The sequence below is a fragment of the Lithobates pipiens genome, unplaced genomic scaffold, assembly GCF_037356315.1.
Source record: "Lithobates pipiens isolate NorthernLeopardFrog02 unplaced genomic scaffold, aLitPip1_a1.2 Scaffold_18, whole genome shotgun sequence".
NCBI lineage: Eukaryota > Metazoa > Chordata > Amphibia > Anura > Ranidae > Lithobates > Lithobates pipiens.
In genome coordinates, this window is record NW_027507758.1 from 318,915,274 (window position 1) to 318,939,473 (window position 24,200).

Sequence of the window (24,200 nt, forward strand, 5' to 3'; positions counted from 1 at the left end):
TTTTAATTTGGGCAGAACGTAATGTTTTAGTCCTATCCACAATGCAAATTCTAGGCATTGAAAATTGGCATAGGGATGACTTAAATGTCAGAGTGTTGCTCTATAGACTCCATGTAATCAATTCAACCTAATTTGTGTGTTGCCTTCCCCTCCCCTAGCTGTTGATGTCCAAATCCTGAAGGACTGTTATTTCCACCTTGCTTAAGACCAGAAAGCCTTCATCTTGTCTTTTCGCCTCATGTGAAAAGCCTACTTTGCTTGGGCAGCTTCATTCTAGAATAATATGTGGCATAGTTTCTATTCTTCAGCCAGAACTGGCCAAGTCCAAAACTCTGAGGACTATTAACCACTTGCCGACCAGCACATGACGATGTACGTCGACAGAATGGCACGGGCAGGCAAATGGGCGTACATGTACGTCCCTTTAAATTTGCCGCCCTGCCTTCGGGAGCGCGCCGCCGGCGGCGCGCTCCAGCGCTGGTCTGGACCCCAGTGAGTCCGATCGCGGGACCCGTGGACTCCATAGCCGCGGGCATTCCCGCGATCGTCTCACGGAGCGGCCGAATGGAGAAGTGCCATTGTAAACAACATTTCTCCATTCTGCCTAGCAACTAGTGACGCTGATCTCTGCTCCATGTGATTGGAGCAGAGATCAGTGTTCACTAAATGAAAGCCCAACCCCCCCACAGTTAGTAACACACCCCTAGGAACACTTAACCCCTACACTGCCACCCACTGGTTAACCCCTTCACTGCCAGTGTCATTTACACAGGAATCACTGCATTTATATAGCAGTGAGTACTGTATAAATGACAATGGTGTCAAAAATGATGTCCCCCACAATGTCGCAGTCACAATAAAAATCGCTGATCGCCGCCATTACTAGTAAAAAAAAATAATAAAAATTTTTATAAAAATGCTATAAAACTATCCCTATTTTGTAAACTATGTAACTTTTGCGCAAACCAATCAATAATCGCTTATTGCGATTTTTTTTTTTTACCAAAAATATGTAGAAGAATACGTATCGGCCTAAACTGAGGGAAAAAAAATGTTTTTTTTATATATTTTTGGGGGATATTTATTATAACAAAAAGTAAAAAATAATGCGTTTTTTTTCAAAACTGTTGCTCTTTTTGTTTATAGCGCAAAAAATAAAAACCGCAGGGGTGATCGAATACCACCAAAAGAAAGCTCTATTTGTGGAAAAAAAGGACCTCAATTTTGTTTGGGAGCCACGTCGCACGACCGCGCAATTGTCAGTTAAAGCGTCGCAGTGCCGAATCGCAAAAAGTGGTCTGGTCTTTGACCAGCAAATTGGTCTGGTCTGAAAGTGGTTAAGGGTCAGGTTTCTGCTTTGGCAGTGCTTTATCTGAGACTGCTAAATTTTGTATTTCTTGGTGTGAGCCTTTCTACAAGGGATGGCTCACATTGTACTGCCAGTATGCTCTCCTTTTGACTCCATGGAACCTCAACCTGGTGATGTATGTCCTTCAGTGGCCACTTGGGTTTATTTTAGGATATGTGTCCTCATTTTCTTTCAAGAAAGGTTGACTTTCTTCTGGCTGTCACTTCAATCTGAAGAGTGTCCGAACATTTAGCTTTATGCTATAAGGAACCATTTCTTATTTTCCTCAGGGACTTAGATAAAATGCTGACCCCACCTTAGGGAGCAAGGAGTTCTAAGTAATTACTTTACCTTCCCCGTTTCTGAAACCATCCTAAATATATTGCTCTAACTGCCTCGTGGTAATGGTTGTGTGAATTTATCTTGCAGCCATGGCTTTGATGAATCATTCAGTCTGTTATGTGAAGGTTCTCAAAGTGCACAGGCTGCCTCTTGATCCACTAGATATATAGGTGAATTTGGGAGACCATTACTCAAGTGTATGAACTGTGTACCCCCCAACCTCCGCCTCCCCTTCCTTCACAGTGAAGTTTCACTCTACCTGAAGTGCCAGTGCTTTGTGGGATTTCCAGCACCAAGCCTCGGTTTCTGGAGCCTGTAAAAACTACCACCTGGTGTTCCATGTGCACGTTTGCCAAATTTTTGCAATTTTTGCTTTTGTCAAATGGTCCTCCAGGTGTTCCTATAGGTGCCTTCTCTGGTCTAATTTTATTCTGAGGCATTTTGAGAGTGAGTGGTGTTATGCTCGGTTGAGTCAGCTTTTCTTTGTGCCAGTGTCCAATTACCTGGAGGTGGAGCATAACCCGTTAGTCTAAGAATGAACCCCTGTGTTAGAATGAAATGCTTAAAAGAAAGGGATTATACAGGCAAGTCAAAAATCTATTGTTTGCAATATCATGTGTAACGCAAGTTAAATTTTGAAAAGTTGACTAACTGTTTAACTTTTTCTCTAGTGTTCTTCTACAGAGAATTCAAAAATTGAAAGCAGTGGTTCATAATCTTTCCAAAAAGCAAGCTTATCGTCCAAGTAGCTCCAGCTATGACGTATTTTACCAAGATGTCCAAAACTACCTCAACAGCATTGGCAAAATGACTTCTATTCAGGACTTCGCTACTCGACTTCAGAAAGCCCTAGGTGGAAAGGGCACAAAATCTCGACAAGGTCTTAATAACCTCTTATCTGAGGAGGCAGCATGGCAGCGGTCACATCATCAGTTTAGAAAGCGCCTCGCAGAAGACTATTGCTATTATCCAGACATGGTAACTCCCCTGCAGGCTGCTATTTTGCAAGTTCAGCATGGTGTGAGGATAATGGCCTCAGAACTCTTTACCACAATGAACAGTACACTCATTTCCCCATCTAAGATAACAAGTTTGCTCACTTCTCTTCTCGCTTTCCCCTCCACGTGTGATACCTTTCCAACATATTTCTCTCGAGCGGATACCTTGTGTTCTGTTGGTTCACTTGATATTCTAAAAAGTCTTAAAAAACTGTCTCAGAAATATCCGTGCAAAGAGTCTACCCATGGAAAGGATCTAAGTTGCTGCCTCACTAAAGAGCAGTTACTAATCAATGGGCTTCTTTACCTACGTTCCCATGTTCTTTGCAAAGGAGAAATGGATGAGAATTCCTTGACGCTTTTTAGGCATATCAACCAGGTTAGTCTTTTTTCCATTATTTTTTTTTTTTTGCTCTGATATCAACATTTGTTTAAACACATACTATTGTACGACTGAAGGCTTCTGTATGACAGTCTAAACAAGTACCGTGTTACTATATGATGCACTAGCCTCCTAAAGTAAACAAATATCTGCCTTTACCAACCCTGCCTGAGGCCAAATTCTCCGTTTTTGTATGCTCCCCCATCTGGGGGGGGGGGGGGGGTGTTTAACAGAGCAGGTGGTTCTGCCAATTTGAGAATTGGTAGGCAGGACTAAATGTGGCCACCTGCAAATTGCTAGCTTTGTGAATCAGCAGTGACAATGCATATAGGCATGTCCCCTGCACTTACTGTGGTGCAGCAAGCACAGCCTATGAGAATGGCAAATCCACTCTAAATTTAGAGGTGCAGCATTGTTGCTATATCACAGGAAGTTGCATTTAGTTGACTTCCCTTAGTAAGCTTAAAGAGAAGCTCCAGTCTCAATGAAAAGTAAGCAGCTACAAAAACTGTAGCTACGGACATTTAATAAACGACCACTCACCTTTCCAACGATCCAGCGGCGTGCTCACCCCAGCTTTTTTCTCCCTGTGCTGACCTCTTTACTCTCCCCTTGCCGACATCTTTACTATGGGCACCCAGCTGTGACAGCTTGCGGCTTCACAGCCGGCTTACCACTGCACTCTGTGACTGATCCCACTTGTCATGTATCCCAGAAGAGGGAGGGGGGGGAGGAGTACTTCTGCTTTCCGATCGCCTGGGAAGCAAACGGATACCTGTCACAATCTGGTACCTGCACCCCAAATGCGCCATTTCACAAACCAGAGCCAGGGAGGGAGCCTTAAAGTGGACTTTTTCGTTTTGGGTGGAACTCCGCTTTACCAGATATTTGAGCAGCAAAATTTGGAGGTGTTTGCAGGAACAGATGTCATTCCTGCACCCACAACCAGTCTGCACAGTGTGAACCAAAGCCTAATATCTGTGAGAAGTGCTGTAAGTGGGAACTACGGCCAGGATTTCTTTTAAAAACTGTTCTGGTACATCATTAGTTAACAAAGCAGTTGCAGGTAGCTGATTAACTTGTTTGAGGGGGATGCCGAGGCATGCAGTCTGTGCTCCGGAGATCACAAAGAGGCTGTGCAGCAGCAGATTCAGATGCAGTTTTGAAAGAGTGAGCAAACCTGCTCCCTTCAGAAGCTCTCTGCTTGGTGACTCTGAGGCAGTGGTGTTCCACCATCCTGGCTCTGCCAGCCACTCTACTCCCCTTCCTCTCTTGAGAATTTTTGTTATGGCCCAGGCGCAGTGAAACGGCAGTCTTGGCGATCATGGGTACAGCTGGTCTCTCTCTAGTGCTGCTCTGTAGGGGGAGCTCAGTAGCTCCCCAGGGAAGGATCCTGGACAGAGATGCTGATCTCTAATATAGATATCCAAGACATACCCCCCCCCCCCAGGGTTTCCGATTTTACAGCCCCTCATTCTAGTGCTGGTATTGTGTCGGATAGTGAACTACTGTGCCAAAGGTCTCTGAAGATGAATGGCGCCTGCGCATTGAGTCCAGGTTCAATCCCCACCATCCAAGTGGACATAGAGTTAGAATAAAAAATTGGCGAGCGCGGCCGTGCCCGAAGCGTGCCCGCTAGGGGCCCTCTTACTGAGTGCTACCATATGTCCACTTGGATGATGGGGCTTGAACCTGGACTCGGTGCGCAGGCGCCGTTCACTTTCAGAGTCTCCTTGTCCTCCGTACTGCGCAATCGCTGTGCCTCGCAGTACATGGCGGACACTATCCGATGGGGGACAGTTTTTGGCAGAACACCGGCCCTGCATTCAGTCACAGTAAGTGAGTAGAACTGTCCAACCTCTGATGTCAGAGATGGGCGAGGCCGATATGAGGAGATCCATCCCCCTTGTCAAAGGCAGGGGGCAGGACCAATTGTAACTACTGTATATCCACCCTCAGTGGTATATAATAAACCTGAATTATACACCACTGTGGGTGCACATGCAGCAGTTATAATTGGTCCTGCTCACAAAGGTAAAAACAGTGGCCGTTTGTCTATGCACGGTCTACACAATCTGTGTGCACTGGCTGTGCTGGATAGATATTCACATTGCTGCAGGTCCTGCTAGGCTGTCAGCAATGGGTATGAGTGCCACCCCTAATTCCGGGGACTGAACCAAGGGATAGACTTGGTCCGGGGACAGTGTCCTCAGTCTGCGGACTGTTCTTTGAAACAGGGAATGTCGGGTAACCCTAAACCAGAATGTTTTTGTATTATGGCACTAAAACAAGAAATAATGGTGTTCTACCTCCTGATTTGTAAAGTGTCTTCTGACATCTGATTTCTCCCTTGCACCCCTTTTCTCCTACATTTCTAGAAATAGCTTGGCAGAAGAGGAAAACACAATAAGGATAAAATCTTCATAGTTTGTGAATTTTGAGGCTTGGCTTCCCCCTCCAGCTGTGTACTACCCTAGGCACAGGCCCAAGAGTGCCATTATGGTTAATACAGCCTTGGCTTCAAGCCCTTATCGCAGGCAGTCCTATTTAGTTATGTTTAGCTAAACTATGATGTAAATCAAAACCTTTAACCACTTGAGGATCGCCTCATGTAAATATACGTTGTTTTTGTTTTTTGTTTTTTTTGGAAGAGGGATATCTTGGTAACTGCAGCAGCTGCTGCCACAACAGAGATGTCTCTCTTTACAGGAGGTGGTCCTGTGTACGATAACGGTGGTCTCCGCGGCGGGTTCGCCGTGAGATCAGATATCGGCGGCAGGAGAGGTGCCTCCCACGCCCTCCGCCGCTTACCGGAGCTGTCTGTAGCGGTGTAGGCGATAAGATGGCCCCCACTCTATACCATAAGAGGGTGGAAGTGACGTTTTGACCTCTTAAAGGTATATTTTTTTTCAATGTAATTTTTTAAAATGACTTTTTTTTTTTATTATCATTATTGCATTTAAGTCCAAATATGAGATCTGAGGAATTTTGACCCCAGATCTCATATTTAAGAGGACCTGTCGTGCTTTTTTCTATTACAAGGGATGTTTACATTCCTTGTAATAGGAATAAAAGTGATCAATGTATTTTAAAAAGTGTAAAAATAAAAAATCTGTAATGCAAAACATGCAACCTGTAGAATTTTTTAAATGTCGCTTATGGAGATTTTTGAGGGTAAAAGTTTGACGCCATTCCACGAGCGACGCAATTTTCATGACATGTTGGGTATCAATTTACTCAGCGTAACATTATCTTTCACAATATCAAAAAAAATTTGGACTAATTTTACTGTTGTCTTATTTATTTATTTTTTTTTTTTATTAAAAAAAGTGATTTTTTTTTTTTCAAAAAAAAGTTATTTTCTAGCAAAAAAAACTGTTTTAACCACTTGGGACCCGCGCTATTGCAAAATGACGGCAATAGCGCGGACCCACATTTTCGGGACTACGTCTATTGACGTAGTCCCGGTTACGAGCGGCCTGCGCGCCCCCTGAGGGGCGCGCGCGGCGCGCTCTGTGATCGGCGAGTCCGTGAGACTCGCCTGATCACCGATCAGTGTAAGGGGTCGATCCCGACCCCTTATCACGTGATCAGCTGTCAGCCAATGACAGCTGATCATGTGATAAAACGGAGCCGGTAATCGGCTAGTATTCCTCCTCGCGCTGACAGCGCGAGGAGAAAAAAAAAAAGCCGATCGCCGGCGGCCGTGTTCGGGACATCAGTCCCGATCACGGCCAGCAATTTAAAAGGACACCTGCCCCCTGCCAGTGCCCACCTGCCACCCGCAGTGCCATCCTGAATAAAGTAAGTGCCCCCCTGTCAGTGCCACCCAGCAGTGCCCACAGTGCCACCCAGCAGTGCCCACAGTGCCACCCAGCAGTGCCCACAGTGCCACCCACAGTGCCACCCAGCAGTGCCACCCACAGTGCCACCCAAAATCTGCCTCAGGTGCTGCACCCCAGTGCCGCCCATCAGTGCCCAGCAGTGCCGCCCAGCAGTGCCGCCCATTAGTGCCCAGCAGTGCCACCTATCAGAGCCACCTATCAGTGCCACCTATCAGTGCCCATCAGTCCCATCTATCTGTGGTACCTATCAGTGCCCATCCGTGCCACCCATCCGTGCCACCCATCCGTGCCATCTTATCTGTGCCCATCTTTGCCCATCAGTGCCGCCTTATCTGTGCCCATCGGTGCCGCCTTATCTGTGCCTATTAGTGCCGCCTTAACTATGCCTATCAGTGCCCACCAGTGCAGCCTATCAGTGCCCACCAATGCAGCCCATCAGTGCCCACCAATGCAGCCCATCAGTGCCCACCAATGCAGCCTATCAGTGCCGCCTAATCAGCGCACTTCAATGAAGGAGAAAAATGACCCGTTTGCAAAATTTTATAACAAACTATTAAAACATGATTTTTTTTTTTTTTTTTTTTTTGCATCTTTTTTTGTTTGTTTAGCAAAAAATAAAACTCCGAGCTGTAACTAAATACCACCAAAAGAAAGCTCTATTTGTAGGAAAAAAATGATAAAAATTTCATTTGGGTACAGTGTTGTATGACCGCGCAATTGTCACTCAAAGTGCATCAGCGCTGAAAGCTGAAAATTGGTCTGGGACTGAGGGGGGTTTAAGTGCCCAGTAAGCAAGTGGTTAAACATGTAAACGCCAAATCTGAAAAAGAGGCCTGGTCCTTAAGTGGTTAAATAAAGTTAATCATCACGGGCCTTTTATTCAAGAAGGCTAAAGTATCTAATTTAATATTTTTATATAACCAGCTGAAACAAATCCCTTTTGTTTTAGACAAAATTTTAGACACATTGAGCTAGCTGTAAGGCTACTTAAACACTGAGGTGCTTTACAAGCGCTATAGTGCTAAAAATAGTGCCTGCAAAGTGCCTCTGTCACTCGTGTGAGTGCTTTCATACTGGAGTGGTGCGCTTGGCAGGAGGCTAAAAAAAGTCCTGCAAGCAGCATATTTTGAGGCGCTTTAGGAGTGGTGTATACACAGCTTTTAAAGAGGAAGTAAACCCTGATGAGTTTACTTCCTCTTTCATTCCCTGCAAAGCATAATGGACTACTATGCATTGCATAGTAGCCCATTATGTTTCACTTACCTGACACAGGAGCCAGCGAAGTCGCCACTGTCCCCTGTAGTCCGGTGCATCCATCTTCTCGGTGGGTCTCGCTGCTCCACCGCTGCCATTCGGCAAAGCCACGATGATGGCACTCCCACGCATGCGCACGGGGAGCCGCCACTCACGGCATATCGCCGTTGACGGCGGCGTGCTCACAGCGCCTGCGCGCCGCTGTCTACAGCGGTGCCTGTCTTTCGGGCAAATATCTCCTAAACCTTGTAGGTTTAGGAGATATTTCTTGGACCTACAGGTAAGCCTTAATCTAGGCTTACCTGTAGGTCAAAGTTGGTTGTAAGGGTTTACTACCACTTTAAAGCACCCCTGACCATTGAAATCAATGGGCAGCACCAATTTTAACCCATTTTCGGCTGCTAGCAGTTGTGAAAAGCACCACTAAAACTACTGTAAAGCATCACTAAAAATAGTGGTGGTTTACCGCCGATGCTCCGGTGTAAAAGTGCCCTAAAGGGTTAAGGGATTTGGTTCACTGATTCTACAGTCTAATATGATTTCAATGGGAAGTATTTCTTTATCATTCATTAAGGGACACAGAATGATGAAAAACATAAAAAAAAATTGCCATTTTCCAGACTGTCTAAAAGCCCAAGTATAACCCAAAATTCTAAGCCAGCCTGCTGTTTATCCCTGCCTCCAACCATCATGCCTGTTTTATGATGGTGTCCTAGGAGGTTGGATGCTTTTGCCTTAGCTCTCCCTGTGAACAATATTTTGACTTTAGACTTCTGTAATGCTGCTTCTCTACTTCCATACATGTGTTTTCAGAACCAGCTAAACCTCAGTGCTGTCTGAATCCCTACCCAGACCCTGCTGGACTGTAAACTGTGGAGCTTACCTGTAATGTGACCCACAGGCACTAGGCTTTGCTTGTGGTGCTTCCCAGACAGTCACATACTTTGTAAGCCACAGAGTGCTTTACGTTTCTAGAGCCGTGTAATCTGGTTTCTTTAGACTTCTGTAGTATCTAAGTTTGTGTAGGCAAGTGGTGAAGATTCTTGATCTGTAAACTACAGCCACTAGACAAATGATGGCAAACCAAGGCACCCCAGATGTTTTGGAACTATGATTCTCAACTACACTTCAGAGTGCATGAGCATCGTGGGAAATGTGGTTCCCAAACATCTGGGGTGCCAAAGTTCACCATCACTGCATTAGACTGTGCGTTAGAGTTCTCCGACTCTGTTCTGTGACTGTTAGCTGCAGCATACCTGGTGTAACCCAGTCTTTTGATCACCTTGTAGTTAAAGTATTACCATTCATAATATACCCAAAACCCAGAGCCCTGACATGGCTTCTGTGATTGTCATATTGGTCTGTATGATGCTTGATGCCTTTGAGTGCTGAACCCAGCTTAACTTCTCCTTGTTTTATGATTATTCTACATTTTTGGCTACTAATTTAATGCACAAATCTTGATGAGTTTAGTCTCTATACCCCCCCCCCCCTTTCTTTTTTTTTCCTTTATAATTGGGTTTTATTTTTGAAGGTTTTTTTTTTTTGTGGTACGAAGACAACAAAACAAGCCGCCATGCAGTGCAGCTAAACATTTAAAAAGACTAGTAGGTACAGGGGTGTTTAGGCAGCACAAAGAATATCGACAGTGGCCAGATGGATCATTTATATATCAGGACAGCAAGCATGAGTTAACTGTCCAGCACATAATGAGTTCAGCATTAAAGAGCAATATATGAGTACATCACTTCTCTCCAGTTAGGCCAGATTGCATCGAATTTACATGGAGTGATACGGAGAAGATATGTATGCTCCTCAGAGTACAAATATTTTCAGATTGAAAATTCAATCTGTTATGGTTGGTTGAGGTAGCAGATATCCATTTAGAGGCTATCTGCTTCTTTGCAGTAAAGAGACCTTATAATTGCCAGAGATAGGTTGGGTTCATACTGGTTAGGGTCGACATACCCATAAATTCAAGGTATGGTAAATAGGTGTTAGAGCAAAATCAAACAAATCCTTTAATGTGGAGATTACTCCTTGCCAGTATCCAGTGAGCCTGGGGCATCTACATAGTAGCTATGTACCTTGTGCATTGCGAGTGGTCTCTGTGGTCAACCCTATGGAGGAATTCTGCCATGCGGTAGACTCTGCAGGATAAAGATTTTGGTCACTCTGTGTGTCGGAGAGAGTGAGACCAGCAGGCCATTCTGTAGCACTTTCTTCCAGAGATCGTCCAAAAAGGCATCTAAATCTGCCTCCCACCTATGTTTAAAGGAAATTGGAAACCTAGAAAGAAAAAATTGTGTATTGGCCTGTAGGATTAGTCTTTTGGACTCAAATTGGACAATGGAATCAAATAGGGGCGTGAAGGTGAACAGGGCGGATGGGGTCAGACCCTGTGCCTGAAGAGCAGGGTGTAATTGGAGGAGAGTATGGTGAAGGAGGACATTTGGGGGCTTTGTGCTCCTCACCCTGCAACATGTTGGAGTTGGGCTGCAAGGAAAAATATCTATTGGTTGGGAGCCGCTAGGCCTCTCCTAATCCTTGGGGTACTGCAGAAACTCAAATTTTATTCTACAAACAAAAAGAGAACGTGCTGGTGTAACAAGTGGTGATGACTAAAGCTGCTGGCAACTAATAAGACCAAATAAACACATACTGTGGATATACAAAGTCCACACACCCCTGGTAAAATGTCAGGTTTCTGTGATGTAAAAATAAGAGACAAAGATGAATCATTTCGGAACCTTTTCAACCTTTTTAATGTAACCTATAAAGTGTACAACTCCGTAGAAACTGAAAATCTTTTAGGTGGAGGGAAGTTAAACTAAAATAATATGGTTGCATAAGTGTGCATACCCATAAACTAATACTTTGTTGAAGCACCTTTTGATTTTATTACAGCACTGTCTTTTTGGGTATGTCTCAGTATCAGCATGGCACATCTTGACTTTGCAGTATTTTCCCACTCTTCATTGCAAAAACACTCCAAATCTGTCAGATTGCGTAGGCATCTATGCACACTGTTTCAGGCCTGGGCTCTGGCTGGACCATTCCAAAACTTGAATTTTCTTCTGGTGAAGCCAATCCTTTGACTTGGCTGTACGCTGTGTGTCGTCATGCTGAAAGATGACGTTCCTCTTAGTGTTCAGCTTTCTATTAGAAGCCTGAAGGTTTTGTGTCAACAATTGACTGGTATTTGGAACTGTTCATAATTCCCTCTAGCTTGACTAAGGCCCCTATTTAAGCTGAAAAAAAACACAGCCCCGAAGCATGATGCTGCCACCACGCTTTTTGTGCCAAGCATATATTTTGGAATTATGGCCAAAAAGTTCAACCTTGTTTTTATCAGTCCATAACACATTTGCCCACATTCTTTTGGGAGACTTAAGATGTGTTTTTGCAAAATTTAGCCGGGCTTGAATGTTTTTCTTCATATATAAAGGTTTCCATCTTGCCTCTCTACTCCATAGCCTAGACACATGAAGAACACGGGAGATTGTTACATGTACCACACAGCCAGTACTTGCCAGATATTCCTGCAGCTCCTTTAATGTTGCTGTAGGCCTCTTGACAGCCTGACCAGTTTTCTTCTCGTCTTGATCAATTTTTAAGGGACATCCAGTTCTTGGCATTGTCGCTGTTCCATATTTTCTCCACTAGATCACTGTCTTCACTGTGTTCCATTGTATATCTAATGCCTTGGAAATTCTTTTGTACCCTTCTCCTGAATTATACCTTTTAACAATGAGATCCCTCCGATGCGCTGGAAGCTCTCTGTGGGCCATGGCTTTTGCTGTAGGATGCGACTAAGAAAATGTCAGGAAAGACCTAGAACAGCTTAACTTTATTTGGGGTTGATCAGAGGCACTTTAAATGATGGTAGGTGTGTACTGACACCTATTTAACATGAGTTTGAATGTGATTGCTTAATTCTGATTACAGCTATATCCCCAGTTATAAGAGGGTGTGCACACGTATGCAACCACTTTATTTTAGTCCCCAGATTTCAGGCATAGAATGCATGAAGATAAAAAACCTTCTGCCTTTACAACTTTAAAATTGTGTGCCTAATGTTCATGGCAGTGGAAAGATTAGGGATGAAGCCGGTTTGATCTGGATGAACAGTAGTGATTAATGATGAACTTGTTCAGTCTGTTAACAGGGGCTTTGCTAACATTTTTATATTGATAGTGAGTAAGAAGGCCTGCAGGATTCTGGGGATAGGGGGTCCTTGCCTTTCTTAGGAATAACAGCAATGAAGGCCTCCATCGTGGAAGAGAGCAGACCGACAGATGGGGAAGTTACTCGCCCTATTGTCTGTATATTTCATATGGCAAGCCATCTAGGACTGGAGTCTTGCTGTTAGGACGAGATGCTACAGCAGTCTCCAGTTCCTCCAGAGTTAGTGGGGCATCTAACTTGCGTCCATCTCCGAGAGGGTGGGCAAGGTAACAGGATCTAGAAAGCTCTGTAGTACAGCAGTGGTGTAATTGGTACTGCAGGTATAGAGCATGTGGCAGAAACGGAAGGTCTCTAGAATATCAAGAGTTTCTGTGAATAAGCGACCAGTGGGGCCATGTATGATTCCCTCATTGGAAGCAGGGGGCTGAGTGCGGGAAATGGTAGCCAGTAGTCTGCTCGCCCTCCGTCCAGGAGTCATTTCTGGAATAATTGTTTATCCTGTACCTTGGCTAGAGAGCTATTGCAGAGGAGACTGCATTTCCAATCAATTTGCAATCCTATAAATGCGATTTTTAAGGGGTGTGATGGTGTACATGCATCTAACACCAGCCCATTGGCCTAGTCTATCCAAAAAGGTAGGCCTTGAGCGTGTCCCACACCACCATTGGTGGAGCAGTAGAAGAATTAATATCTATAGGTAGTGATGGCTGTCTGGATAGATTCATGGGAAGAAATTAACAAAAGCCAGCATGGATTGAGCCTCCAGCCAGCTCGACAGGTCAGTAGCAGGCTGAGACCTCTCATTCCTGGTTTATGCTCAGGAGATGAGTGAATTGCTCATGCTTGGATGCCACTGTGGGTAGTCTGTATGTAGCACACTGCTGACATAATGTGCTCTGCTTAACGGTGTTCAAGGAGTCCGCCTTCCTGGACATAGTGGTGAATCCTGCACCCGAGAAGGTAGAGAGGAGGCCGCAGAGGGAGAGTTGGTCGGTGGGGCAGAGAAGAGCAGAGTTTCTGTGGAATCAAGCGGGTTATCAAAAGCTCTGGAACACATGTCTGTTTACATTGATATTTTTTTGTAACTCTTAACTAGACTCTGTTTCCTGTGCTTTTCAGTACTTGTGTAGTACCAGCAATTGATATCCAATTAGCATTTTTTCTTCTTTTTTTCTTTTATTGATGCAGCTTGTACCAGTCTCTCATTGCATTTTATTTTTAAGCAGTCAGACTACAGTGGTGTACACTAGTTCATTTTAACAGTGACTGCTACAGTTTTTCAGCCTGAAAAAACTCAGCGCTGATGTTATCTGCAAGAGATGGTGTTGTGCATGTACACTCCATGATTTCTATCTGCCCTTTCGGCATCAAAGGAATTTTCCTTCCGCTTCGACACTGCCTGAACAGCAAAAAAAAAAAATAATGCTTTTGACACACCTCAAACACTTAAAGGGGTTGTAAACCCTCAAGGTTTTTCAGCTTAATGCATTCTATGCATTAAGGTGAAAATCCTCTTGTGATGCTGCTGCCCCGCAGAGCCCCCTTTTACTTACCTGAACCTAGTCTTTCCAGCGAGGGGGACAAGCTCAACAGCTCCAACCGGTGTTTCGGGTCATGATTGGATAGACTGATAGCAACGTAGCCATTAGCTCCCGCTGCTTTCAATCAAATACAATGAGCTAGGGGCGGGGCCGAGTCCTGCTATCTGCGTCAATAGACGCAGCAGGACGACACTGGAGTGTGCCCGCACAAGTGCCCAGAGGGAGAGCGGCTCTCCTACGAGGCACTTGAGAAGGAGGAGCCAGGAGGGCCACTGAGGGACCCCAGAAGAGGAGGAAGGGGGCCACTCTGCAAAACCAACTGCACAGAGGAGGTAAGTATATAGGGGTTTGTTTAACCACTTGCCATCCTGTGCATGACGATATGTATTGGCAGAATGGCACAGCTGCACAAGTTAGCTTACCCGTATGTCCCCTTTAAATTGCGGGCTAGCAGGCGCATGCCCCTAGGTCTCGTGCACTCTGTCCGACGGTGGGCTGCGATCGCGACACGCTATGTAAACAAGGCGATTCCCTGTTCTGCCTAGCAACATGACAGGGATGTACTGCTCCCAGTGACTGGGGGCAGTGATCTGTCATGTTCTAGTGGGACTCTCCCCCCCCCCTACAGTTAAAACACACTGAGAGAACACATTTAACCCCTTGGTCGCCCCCTTTTTAACCCCTTCCCTGCCAGTGACATTTTACACAATAATCTGCATTTTTATTGCTGTAGAAATGTGAGTGGTCCCCTAAATGTATAGTGTCCGATCTGTCCACTGCAACGTCGCAGTAAAAATCGCAGATCGCCGCCAATACTAAAAAAAAATTTTTTAAATGCCATAAATCCCCATTTTGTAGACGCAATAACTTTTGCTCAAACCAATCGATATACGGTTATTTTTTTTATACCAAAAATATGTAGACATATCGGCCTAAACTGAGGACATTTTTTTTGGGGGGGGGGGGGGGGGGAATATTCTAGCAAAAAGTAAAAAAATATTTCTTTTTTGTTGATAGCGCAAAAAATTAAAACCGCAGAAGAGAACAAATACCGCCAAAAAAAAAGTTCTATTTGTGGGGAAAAAAGGACATCAGTTTTGTTTGGGTGCAACATCGCACGACTGCGCATTTGTCAGTTAAAGCAGGGTTCCCACTTCTACAAATACTGCAGCTGCTGACTTTTAATAATCGGACACTTACCTGTCCCAGGATCTGCGATGCAGGGGATCGAAGCCCCACTTGTCCCCCCCTTTCGCTCAGCGGCGCTGGCATTTTAACTGGGCGCCCGACTGGCCTCACAACCGGGCACCCAATGCGCATGCGTGAGCCGCACCATCACTGGCAGCGCAATCATCTGGGACTGGTCACGTGTCCCAGATGATTGACAAGAAGGGGGGGAAAAAGCGATCTCCCTTCCTGCGCCAAGGGAAGAGATGTCAGGAGCCCAGGTGCCAAAGGAGGCAGATGTCCTATGCTAATGTAAGCAGCATTATAGCCCGATTGTGAAATATAGTCCTCCCTTGAAAAAGATCTTTCAGTGAGTACTAAAATCATACTTTTTGGGGTTTTTCAGAATCCTACTTTACTAGTATCGTGTTCTGTCACATGTTAACCTTTATAGTGGATGTAAACCCAATTTTTTTTATTTATTTTTTTTATTTTTATTTTTTTTTATACGATTTCCTATCATTTGAGCCTAGTCTTGCCACAAAGTTAATCCAGCTCTGAGCAATCATCTTTTATTGTTCAGTGAGATAAATCTTGACAAACAGAGAAAAACTTTGTCAATTCCTCCCCCTTGCTGTGAGTGACAGGTGATTTACATATCTCGTGCACTAGCCTAAGAGACATGCATTATTTAATTCCCTCCCCCGCTCCTTTCTTCTGCTCTGCCAGGATTGGATGTGCCGCATCTCAGCATGATTGGGCATGCTGAAGTCATGTGGTTACTTTCCTTTATTTTCACTGGATGTTAACGATCATAGCAGAAGTTCATTGTAAGAAATACACAGGAAAAAATGCATATTGACAAAGAGTGTAGAGGTCGGTGGGGAGTCTGACATCATGACTCCACCCACCGAGCTCCAGACAACAAACCCACCCACAGAATCTGCAGTTTTTTGGTTCTCATAAGACAGAGAGGAGACATTTGACAGGTAAAGATACATGCAGGAGGCATGTATATCGTTCTATATAACCCCTACGGTAGTAATTTAGAAAGGATGACATTAGGTTTACATCCACTTTAACTTTGGTTTGGCTTGTCATCCTGGATATAATAGTGTTGTAATACACTAGGCAAATGATTGAGAGAGATGAGTGAAACACATTTACATCAGAATTAAAAGCTTTTTTGCCTCATCACATCTAAAAATATCATACAAAACACCGGTAATCTGCATATATCACAGGTTAACGCTCTTGAATCACTGAGACTTACTTTGCCTTCAATTCCACCAAACTCTGTTTGATTTGTTTTTTCTGTTTTTTTTTTATCATTTTCTAGGCCATTATCAATGAGTGGGATGAGCAGGAGCAAAGAGTTAGAGACCGAGAACAGGAAGAGAATAGCCTTTTTAAATACAAGACTAAGAGTCTTGGCTCAGGACTTGCAGAAGATCAAGAGGAGGAAAGTGAATTCCACTTGCACTTTCCTACTTATGAACAGGTATGGCAGTAATGTAGAGCATTAAATTGTATTCAAAGTTCAGAAGAATCTGAAAATCTTAGAATGTTGGATTCTCTGTGCTGGTTTCATATAGTGTTAAATGGTATTCTAAGTTTGTTTTTATTTTAATATCCTTTTTCATTTGCTCTAGGATTTTGCAGATATATCAGCACAGCCTAGTCTAGATGAAAGTATGGCGACAGAAACCAGTGACGAAGCAGAAGATGATATTCTTGTGTCTGAGAGTTCAGCGCAGACTTTAATACTTACTCACCAGCAGTTATGTTTAAGTACTGCCAAATCTCTATGGTATCACCAGAACCCAGAGCAGCATTATACTAAACATTACATCAACTTGTTCCTGTCATGTTATCAGACAAGTGGTGTCCTCATTGAAAATCTGTACCCCCTAACCGGTATGTTTTAAAAAAAAAAAAAAAATTATTCCTTATGTGTAATAAGAATGTGTAACAGAATAGTATAAATCCGTAGTCATCAAGCCTGTCCTCAGGGCCCACTAACAGACCAGGTTTTATGTATTACCTAGGGGGAGATGCAGACTAGAATACTGCAATCACTGAGCAGCAAATGATATCACCTGTGATGCATTTCAGCTACCTTGCAAACCTGGCCTGTTAGTGGGCCCTGAGGACAGGGTTGATGACCACTGGTATAAATACTTAGATATTTCCGACCCCTTATGCAGAATTAACAATGTGTGTTCAGTATAATTTAAATACCAATGTATTAGGGGAATGGTGAATATGTCAGTGGCATTTTGATCATTCTAGAGCCAGTGCTATGTGATGGAGCACAGCATCAAGGCTGGTAAAGCTGTACCTAAAGCAACACACTTTTGTCAGCTCATTGGAGATTTTACTGCACTTCACATATTCTGGCAAAATGTATATAATCACATGACCAGTGTCGGGTTGAAGTGCAGCTGTCAAGATGGCATGTTTTGCAACCTTGTACATTCATAGGATTGTAGCCTACCAAAGATAAGCTTTGGTAAAAAATAACCCAAATCAGTGTATCCTATTTAGTCTGTGAAAGTTAGTCTACAATCTTTGAGATATGTTTATATTAAAATGACCCGTTACTCTGCATTTTTCAGTAACTGCAAGCTCACATCTTTAGTTGTCTCCAAACTTGATAGTTCCTTTCAAATAAATTTTACAGTCAGTGGCATTATTAGTATTTTTTTTTTTTTTTCTAGGCTCTGAAGTGAATGATAATCTTCTGGGAAGCCATTTGCTGGCCAGTACTCTTCTTCAGAACACAATATCTGGAAACACTTCTTCAGACATTATATTGCAGCATGATGGTCCCTATGACTTCTATCAGCATCCTAATATCCAGCAGGTCAGGAGTTGTCATCTTGTGCTTAATCATTTCATCATAGAGATAAACAAGCTCCTGGAAGAATGGCCAGAACATCCTGCTTTGGTTCAGGTGAGAACTTCTTGCTGTAAAAACCCAAGCATTTTAGCTCTACTAATTTCAAAACTTTTTTGAACATAATTATTTCACATACATTGAGGTACACAGGGTGTCATATACTGTAAGATTATACTGCTATGTAAAGGGGGGTTGTATGCTGCTCTGCTTGGGAAAATGCTAACTATAGCTTTGCTAGCATTATTTCCAATTTTTTTTTTAATCAAATCTCTCCACTACAATGCTGAGTGACCTGGTCCCTACAGTTTCTGCTATCTGAAGTGGACATTCCTAAAGCCATGGTTAGACCCTGCTTGAAATTACAGCCTGGAAGAGTGACCTTTGGGCATTTGATTCCATGTAAGACGCTTTTCAGACCTTGTTCTGCTAAGAAGTTTGCTGTTGATTGGTTTCCATGTCCAGAGCCATTGCCATTTTTATCTGCGCTTGCCCTGTCTTGGTGGACTCGGTTTGGAAGATGAATTGTGATCCCCATGATTAAGCCTTTGGCCTGGTTGGAGCCAAAGCTGAGGTTGCCATAGAACATAAACTAGTGGATCTCCTTCAATGTGCGACTGCAGGGACTTCAACTCTATTACACATTAATGTCCAGAGCCAGGACAAGCTCCTTCTCCAGAGGAAGAAGAGGAGTTGGGCTGATCATTGGAAGCTACATCATTGTTGGACCTCCTAAGCACCTTTTAGATTTCCCACTGTGTGTTCTACCATGGCAAGGATTAATGCTCAGGCACTTTATCTGCTGGGTGGAGTGTAGTGTGCACGCATGCTATGTGCTTTTTCTCAACCTTTATCAAAGAAACATCACCTTGCTGCTGCTTTTGCTTTGCAAAGCAGCCACATGCAACTCCAATTTTCAATTCGTCCAACTGATGCCAAGTGACTGTTCCCTCACCGGGTACCAGCTGTCTGGGAATTTCAGAGTTGAGACTGAGAACTGAACAATCAGTGGTCATGTAATTTCTCAGTCTTAGCCCTTGTACACACGGTCGGAGAATCCATCGGAATGTGTCCTATCGGACTGTGTTGTCGGATAATTCGACTGTGTGTGGTATGCATTGGACTATATCCGTCGGACCCAATTTTACAACTTGTTGGAAATATTTTCCGACAAACTGGTCCGATCGGACATACTCCGATCATGTGTAGAGAATTCCGATCGGACAAAGTGCCACGCATGCTCAGATCAAATTCCTACACCAAAGCTATTGGCTACTAGCCTGAACGTAGTCCCGTCGTAACGAAATAACGTCATCACGTTCTGAATGATCGGATTTTCCGACAACTTGGTCCGACCGTGTGTATGCAACAGTTTCGGACACAATCCGTCGGGCACAATCCGACGGATTTGGTTGGCAGAATATCCAACCGTGTTTACAGGGGCTTAGAGCAGGATGGATGCTGCAGCCAGATAGGCGAGTATGTATTTTTGTTTTTTTGCTATCACTTTAAAGTGGATGTAAACCCGATTCATGAAATTTCAGCTGGCACATATATCTGCAGTGTTTTCTTATCTGTCTTCAAATCGCTAAGTCCTGTGGCTTTCTCCTGCTCTGTTTTTATCAGCATGATAACTTCTGACAAGTTCTCCAAAACACGTGATAAAACCAGCCTGAGTTTTGTGTGGGGGTTGTGCTATAAATTAGCAGAGATGCTCTACTCACAGGACAGCTCTAGAAGTCTCTGCCTATGTGGAGGGGGGTGTGTGCCTTTCTTCCATTAAGCTGTCTTCCATTTTAATCCAACACTATACTGCTGAATGGTGAAGTGAAAATTCTAACATAATGTACACTTTCTCTGAAGACAGCAGCTATACATGTAAGATTTGTTTCATCTCTGTGTATCATCGGAGACTGTTCACTTCGCTGGGTATATGTGAGGGTTTACATCCACTTTAAGTTCCTTGCTGGTGCTGGGAGTTTTTAAGCATGCTCCCGTCTCCTCCAGAGGCCGTTTTGCAGCTTTGGAAGACTCAAGACTGGAGACCGCAGCCTGACCCTCCCAGATACAAAAACCATTCCATGAAACCTGCACTGCGGTATTTTTTTGAGAGGATTGGAAGCACTTCAAGAATTCCTGGACTTGCTGAACCTGTTAACATTTGTAAAGTTGTTTAATAACCGTGATCTATAACACTCGATCAAATAGACCAGTTCTACATCAGTTATTATGATTCAGGGTTCTCCTCATGCTGTGTTTCTTCTGTAGTGTGAGCATTCTTAGGCTTGAGGCAGTTAGGCTTAGGTCTCATGCTGTGTACCACCTTATCTTAGAAAAAAGTTTTGAGCAAGCTTTGCAACCTTTAGGGCCTCTCAAACAGTCCAACGAAGAAAGTCTTCAAATAAGCTTACTGGCCTTGATGAGGTAGCTCCAGACACAAGTATCTTATGTCCATAAACACGTATATGATATCAGACTATTTAAAAAAATATTTAACTAGGACTATTGCTGAATCGAAAGAATAAATTGCATATAAAGATGCATATATATGACAATCCGAAAGTGCAGTCCTCCTTTACATGTGCTTGCATCTCTCCAAACTACCAGCCCTCTTCAGCAAAATATATCTTCAATGATTAACAGGGAGGTTTATTTACTACAACAGTTACACTGATACAGCATTTTATATCCTACATTGAGAGGCATGGATTGCTGATGAGGGCTGGTCTTTGGGTATCATCCTAAAACCTTTTGTTACAAGAACTTGCAGCCATTGCTTTTGTTGCTCCCAACCGAAAGGGCAAACATGCTTTTGACCTATAATTATATAGGTCTATAAGTGAAGGTGAGCTGCGTTAAGAATACTAGTGGAGGAGTCGTGTGGTATTTTCACATAGAATTAAAGATTTGCAAGCACATGTAAAGAAGATCTATAATTTATCAAATTGCTATATATGCATGCAGGAGAAATACTGAAGCTGTGCACATTGGTCTATTGGATCTGTTTATTTAGAGACTGCTTTATAACACACACATAATATACATGTGGTGTATATAAAGGGGTCGCACCATTACCACTATGTTATCTTTATTACTTTTTACTGGTTGTTTATGATCACGTTTATTTGGTAACGCAATATATAAATTGGATCGGGACACTCCTATGGAGAGTGTGTGTTGCCACTACTTGTCGCCGTTCAAATATATTTATTTCAATAAATGTTTTACTGTGTGTATGTATATATAATTTTTTTTTATTATTGGTAGCGCCGCTTTTTCCTGTTATATACAAGACACTTTTCATGGATACTGAGGGTTGATCACTGTTTGATACTGGTGGTTTTATAGATTGTAATATGCATCTTTATTTGTAATCTTTTCTTTTATGTTTAAGAAAAAACTCTGCGCTCAGAAATATAAGGTGCAGGCTTCACCCAACAGTGGGCGAAAATATTCATAAAGTGCAGCGCTCAAATGCAAAATATATTCATATAAACAAATTATGAAGGCAAAATCTAAACGCATGCATATAAACAAAATCACTTAAAGTGAAGGAAAAATATGTCCATCCCAAAAAAAATTACACCTCCACCAATGTGAAAATAAACGTGAGTGGTATAGGTTCATATATGTGATAAATCCACCCAAATTTAAATTCTGATGGGATATTCCAAACAAATTTGTAGTGAATCTTTTAAAGCTAATTTTTGCTTGTTTAATAGTTGCTTGTTGATGGGAACAATTTAAAGTTTTTAATTATAAAAAAAAAAATGCAAAGAACAGTATATAATGCATAATAGAGAATGAAAAACATTGAATGCGCGCAGAATCCTCTCAATTCCTAATCAACAATACAGGACATGGACAACTTATTCATACACCATTTGTTATTGGCTTGTACCTTAAAGTGATTGGACACTCCTCCTTGGATTGCTTTCTTTATAACCCTTCACTATTTCTTTTTATGATTCTTAAATTGACCTCCCTTCCTTGTAATGCCTCTGCAGAAGCTGAACAACCGGATCAATTGTGTAGATGTCCTAGAACACATCATAAGATATCCTTGAAGTCAATCATTTATATGAGCAGATTTCTTATGCTGAAGGCTTGAGCAGCAGAAACTGCCTTCAATAGACTCCTCAGATGTAGGCATTTTCAAGGAGGATGTCTGTTTCATAAAAGAACTGACAGGTGGGAGATTTTGCTTTCTCAGGCAGTAACAAAACTCCACTCATTAGGCGCTTCTAGCTTCTCTGAATGCAGAGTGCCTCTACACCCTACCCAGGCTTCAATCTCAAAACCAAAGTTTAAGCCCTTCTGCACAAGCTTTGACAACAAAGGTCAGCAAGCCCTCTCCACAATAAATGGCCCATTCATGCTTAAGAGTGGGGGGGGGTGGTGTATCTGTTAGTTTGCATCTTTCTTCTGTCAGAGGCCCAAGGGTTTAATCGGTGGTTTCAAAGAGGTAGAAGAGTTCAAATCTCTGCCACCTTACCGCCTTTCAAATCGCCAAAAAACTGCCTAGGACAGCCAGTTTTGCAAAAGGCCCAAAACAAACTCGAGAGGCCAAATGGAGTCGTACCAGTACAGCCATAGGACATTCAAGGGATTCTGCTCCAACTTGTTTGCAGTGCCAAAACTCGGATATCAATCCTATCCTGGATTTCAAATCCCTCAAATGTATTCATCTTCAAATTCCAAAGTTTTTTTTTTTTGTTTTGTTTTTTAAGTTTTTTTTTGGAATCTGCAAGGTAATTGCCTCTCTGAAGCAAAGAAGAACACATTTGTGGATATCCAGGATGCTTACCTGCGTGTTCCCATTTACCGACCACATCAATCTCTATGCTTTGCAGTGGCAGAAGACGCGTTAGTCACTTTGGCCAAAATAAATCCCACAGTGAGATTTCCCATGAGAGTTGCGAGAGGCTATGGTGGCCTCCTTTTTAGGCAATATCTTTTTATCCTAATCTTAAGCTAAGCTAAACATTCCATCATGGAAAAAACTTTCTAGCTGTCCGGTATGGTTAAGGTGAGAGGAATTTTGACTTGCCTGTAAATTACATTTCTCTTTTCATTCATTGACTAACACAGCACTTCCTTATTGAGAACCGTAGGATTATACCGCCCAGATGTCAACAGAAGGAAGCTAAACAGGAAAAGAACTTGGCTATGTCTATGGCAGGCTTTCGGGAGGGGGGGCTGGATCCCCTCTCCTCATGTAGATTTTGGCTGGGCTCCAGGGTCCTTGGGAACCCCGTGTCTGCATGCTTTCCTTTGGCCGGCGGCCATGTCTATGTAGGTTTCACAGCAATGGCCTCCATGAGCATGCCGGCCTACACAGATGTAGGCCGGCCTTCTCATGGAGGCCATTGCTGTGAAACCCTGCACGCCGTTTTTGCTCTGAGGTACCCCTTTTGAGGATGGCCTCCTCAAGAAGTGGAGGACTCCACCAGTGGTAGATCCTCCTGTCTATAGAACAAAGCAACCATGATTCTGGTAGCGGGATCTTTGGGTTTGAAAGATCTGGCTGACAGAAAAGCGGAATCTGGCCCGCACTACATTAACAATTGCAGGTTCAGTGATTAGGCCAGTCTTGCCGTCTGCGACACAAGGGCAATGGCTAACGGAGTGGGCAAAGCTGTTGGACCATGATCTACAGGGTGAACAGATTTCCCCTGCCTTTGCTGAATTGGCAGATCAGTTGGTCCAGGGGCTACAGTTCGTCTGTGATGCCTTCTTGGGTGCAGCTACCTTGATCTCTAAGCTGTCTTTTTCAGTAGTAGTGTTTAGGTATGTATTGTGGCTTAAGTGTTGTCCTGCTGTCCAGACTTCTAAAAAGAGGCTCTTGCTGAGCTTTCAAAGTAATCGTCTGTTTGGGGCTACCCTGTATGACATCATTAAGAATGTCACGGGGTGGGGGGGGGGGGGAGAAAGAGAGTACCTTTCTCCCACAGTCTAACAAGGGGAATGAGCCTTGCTGTTGATGTAAGGTTCAAAGACCTTCAAACCCTCCTCGGGGGGAGTTCCAAGTACCCCTGGTTTGGCAAGTGGAGAGCAGGGTTTCTTTAGACCCGCTGACAAAGCTACTTCGATATGAAGATGCGCCTCACCCATGTTTCGGGTGAGCTGTTGTCTTCACTGGTTTCCGGGCCCATGGACCTCTTTGATAAACGACAAGTGGGTCCACAAAGTGCTTCTGTCCGTTTTCAAGATAGTTTCGGTCTTGTCGCCTGAAA

At 43.4% G+C, this 24,200-nt stretch overlaps 1 protein-coding gene across 1 annotated transcript in view; it reads left to right on the plus strand.

Annotated features, from left to right (window-relative positions):
• Positions 1-24,200, plus strand: part of MDN1 (midasin AAA ATPase 1) — a 462,551-nt gene that overhangs the window by 312,304 nt on the left and 126,047 nt on the right. Inside the window, exons 63-66 of the mRNA XM_077487249.1 lie at positions 2,362-3,067; positions 16,405-16,566; positions 16,718-16,982; positions 17,786-18,021. Coding sequence (XP_077343375.1) covers positions 2,362-3,067; positions 16,405-16,566; positions 16,718-16,982; positions 17,786-18,021 — 1,369 coding nt within the window. The remainder of the gene's footprint in view (positions 1-2,361; positions 3,068-16,404; positions 16,567-16,717; positions 16,983-17,785; positions 18,022-24,200) is intronic.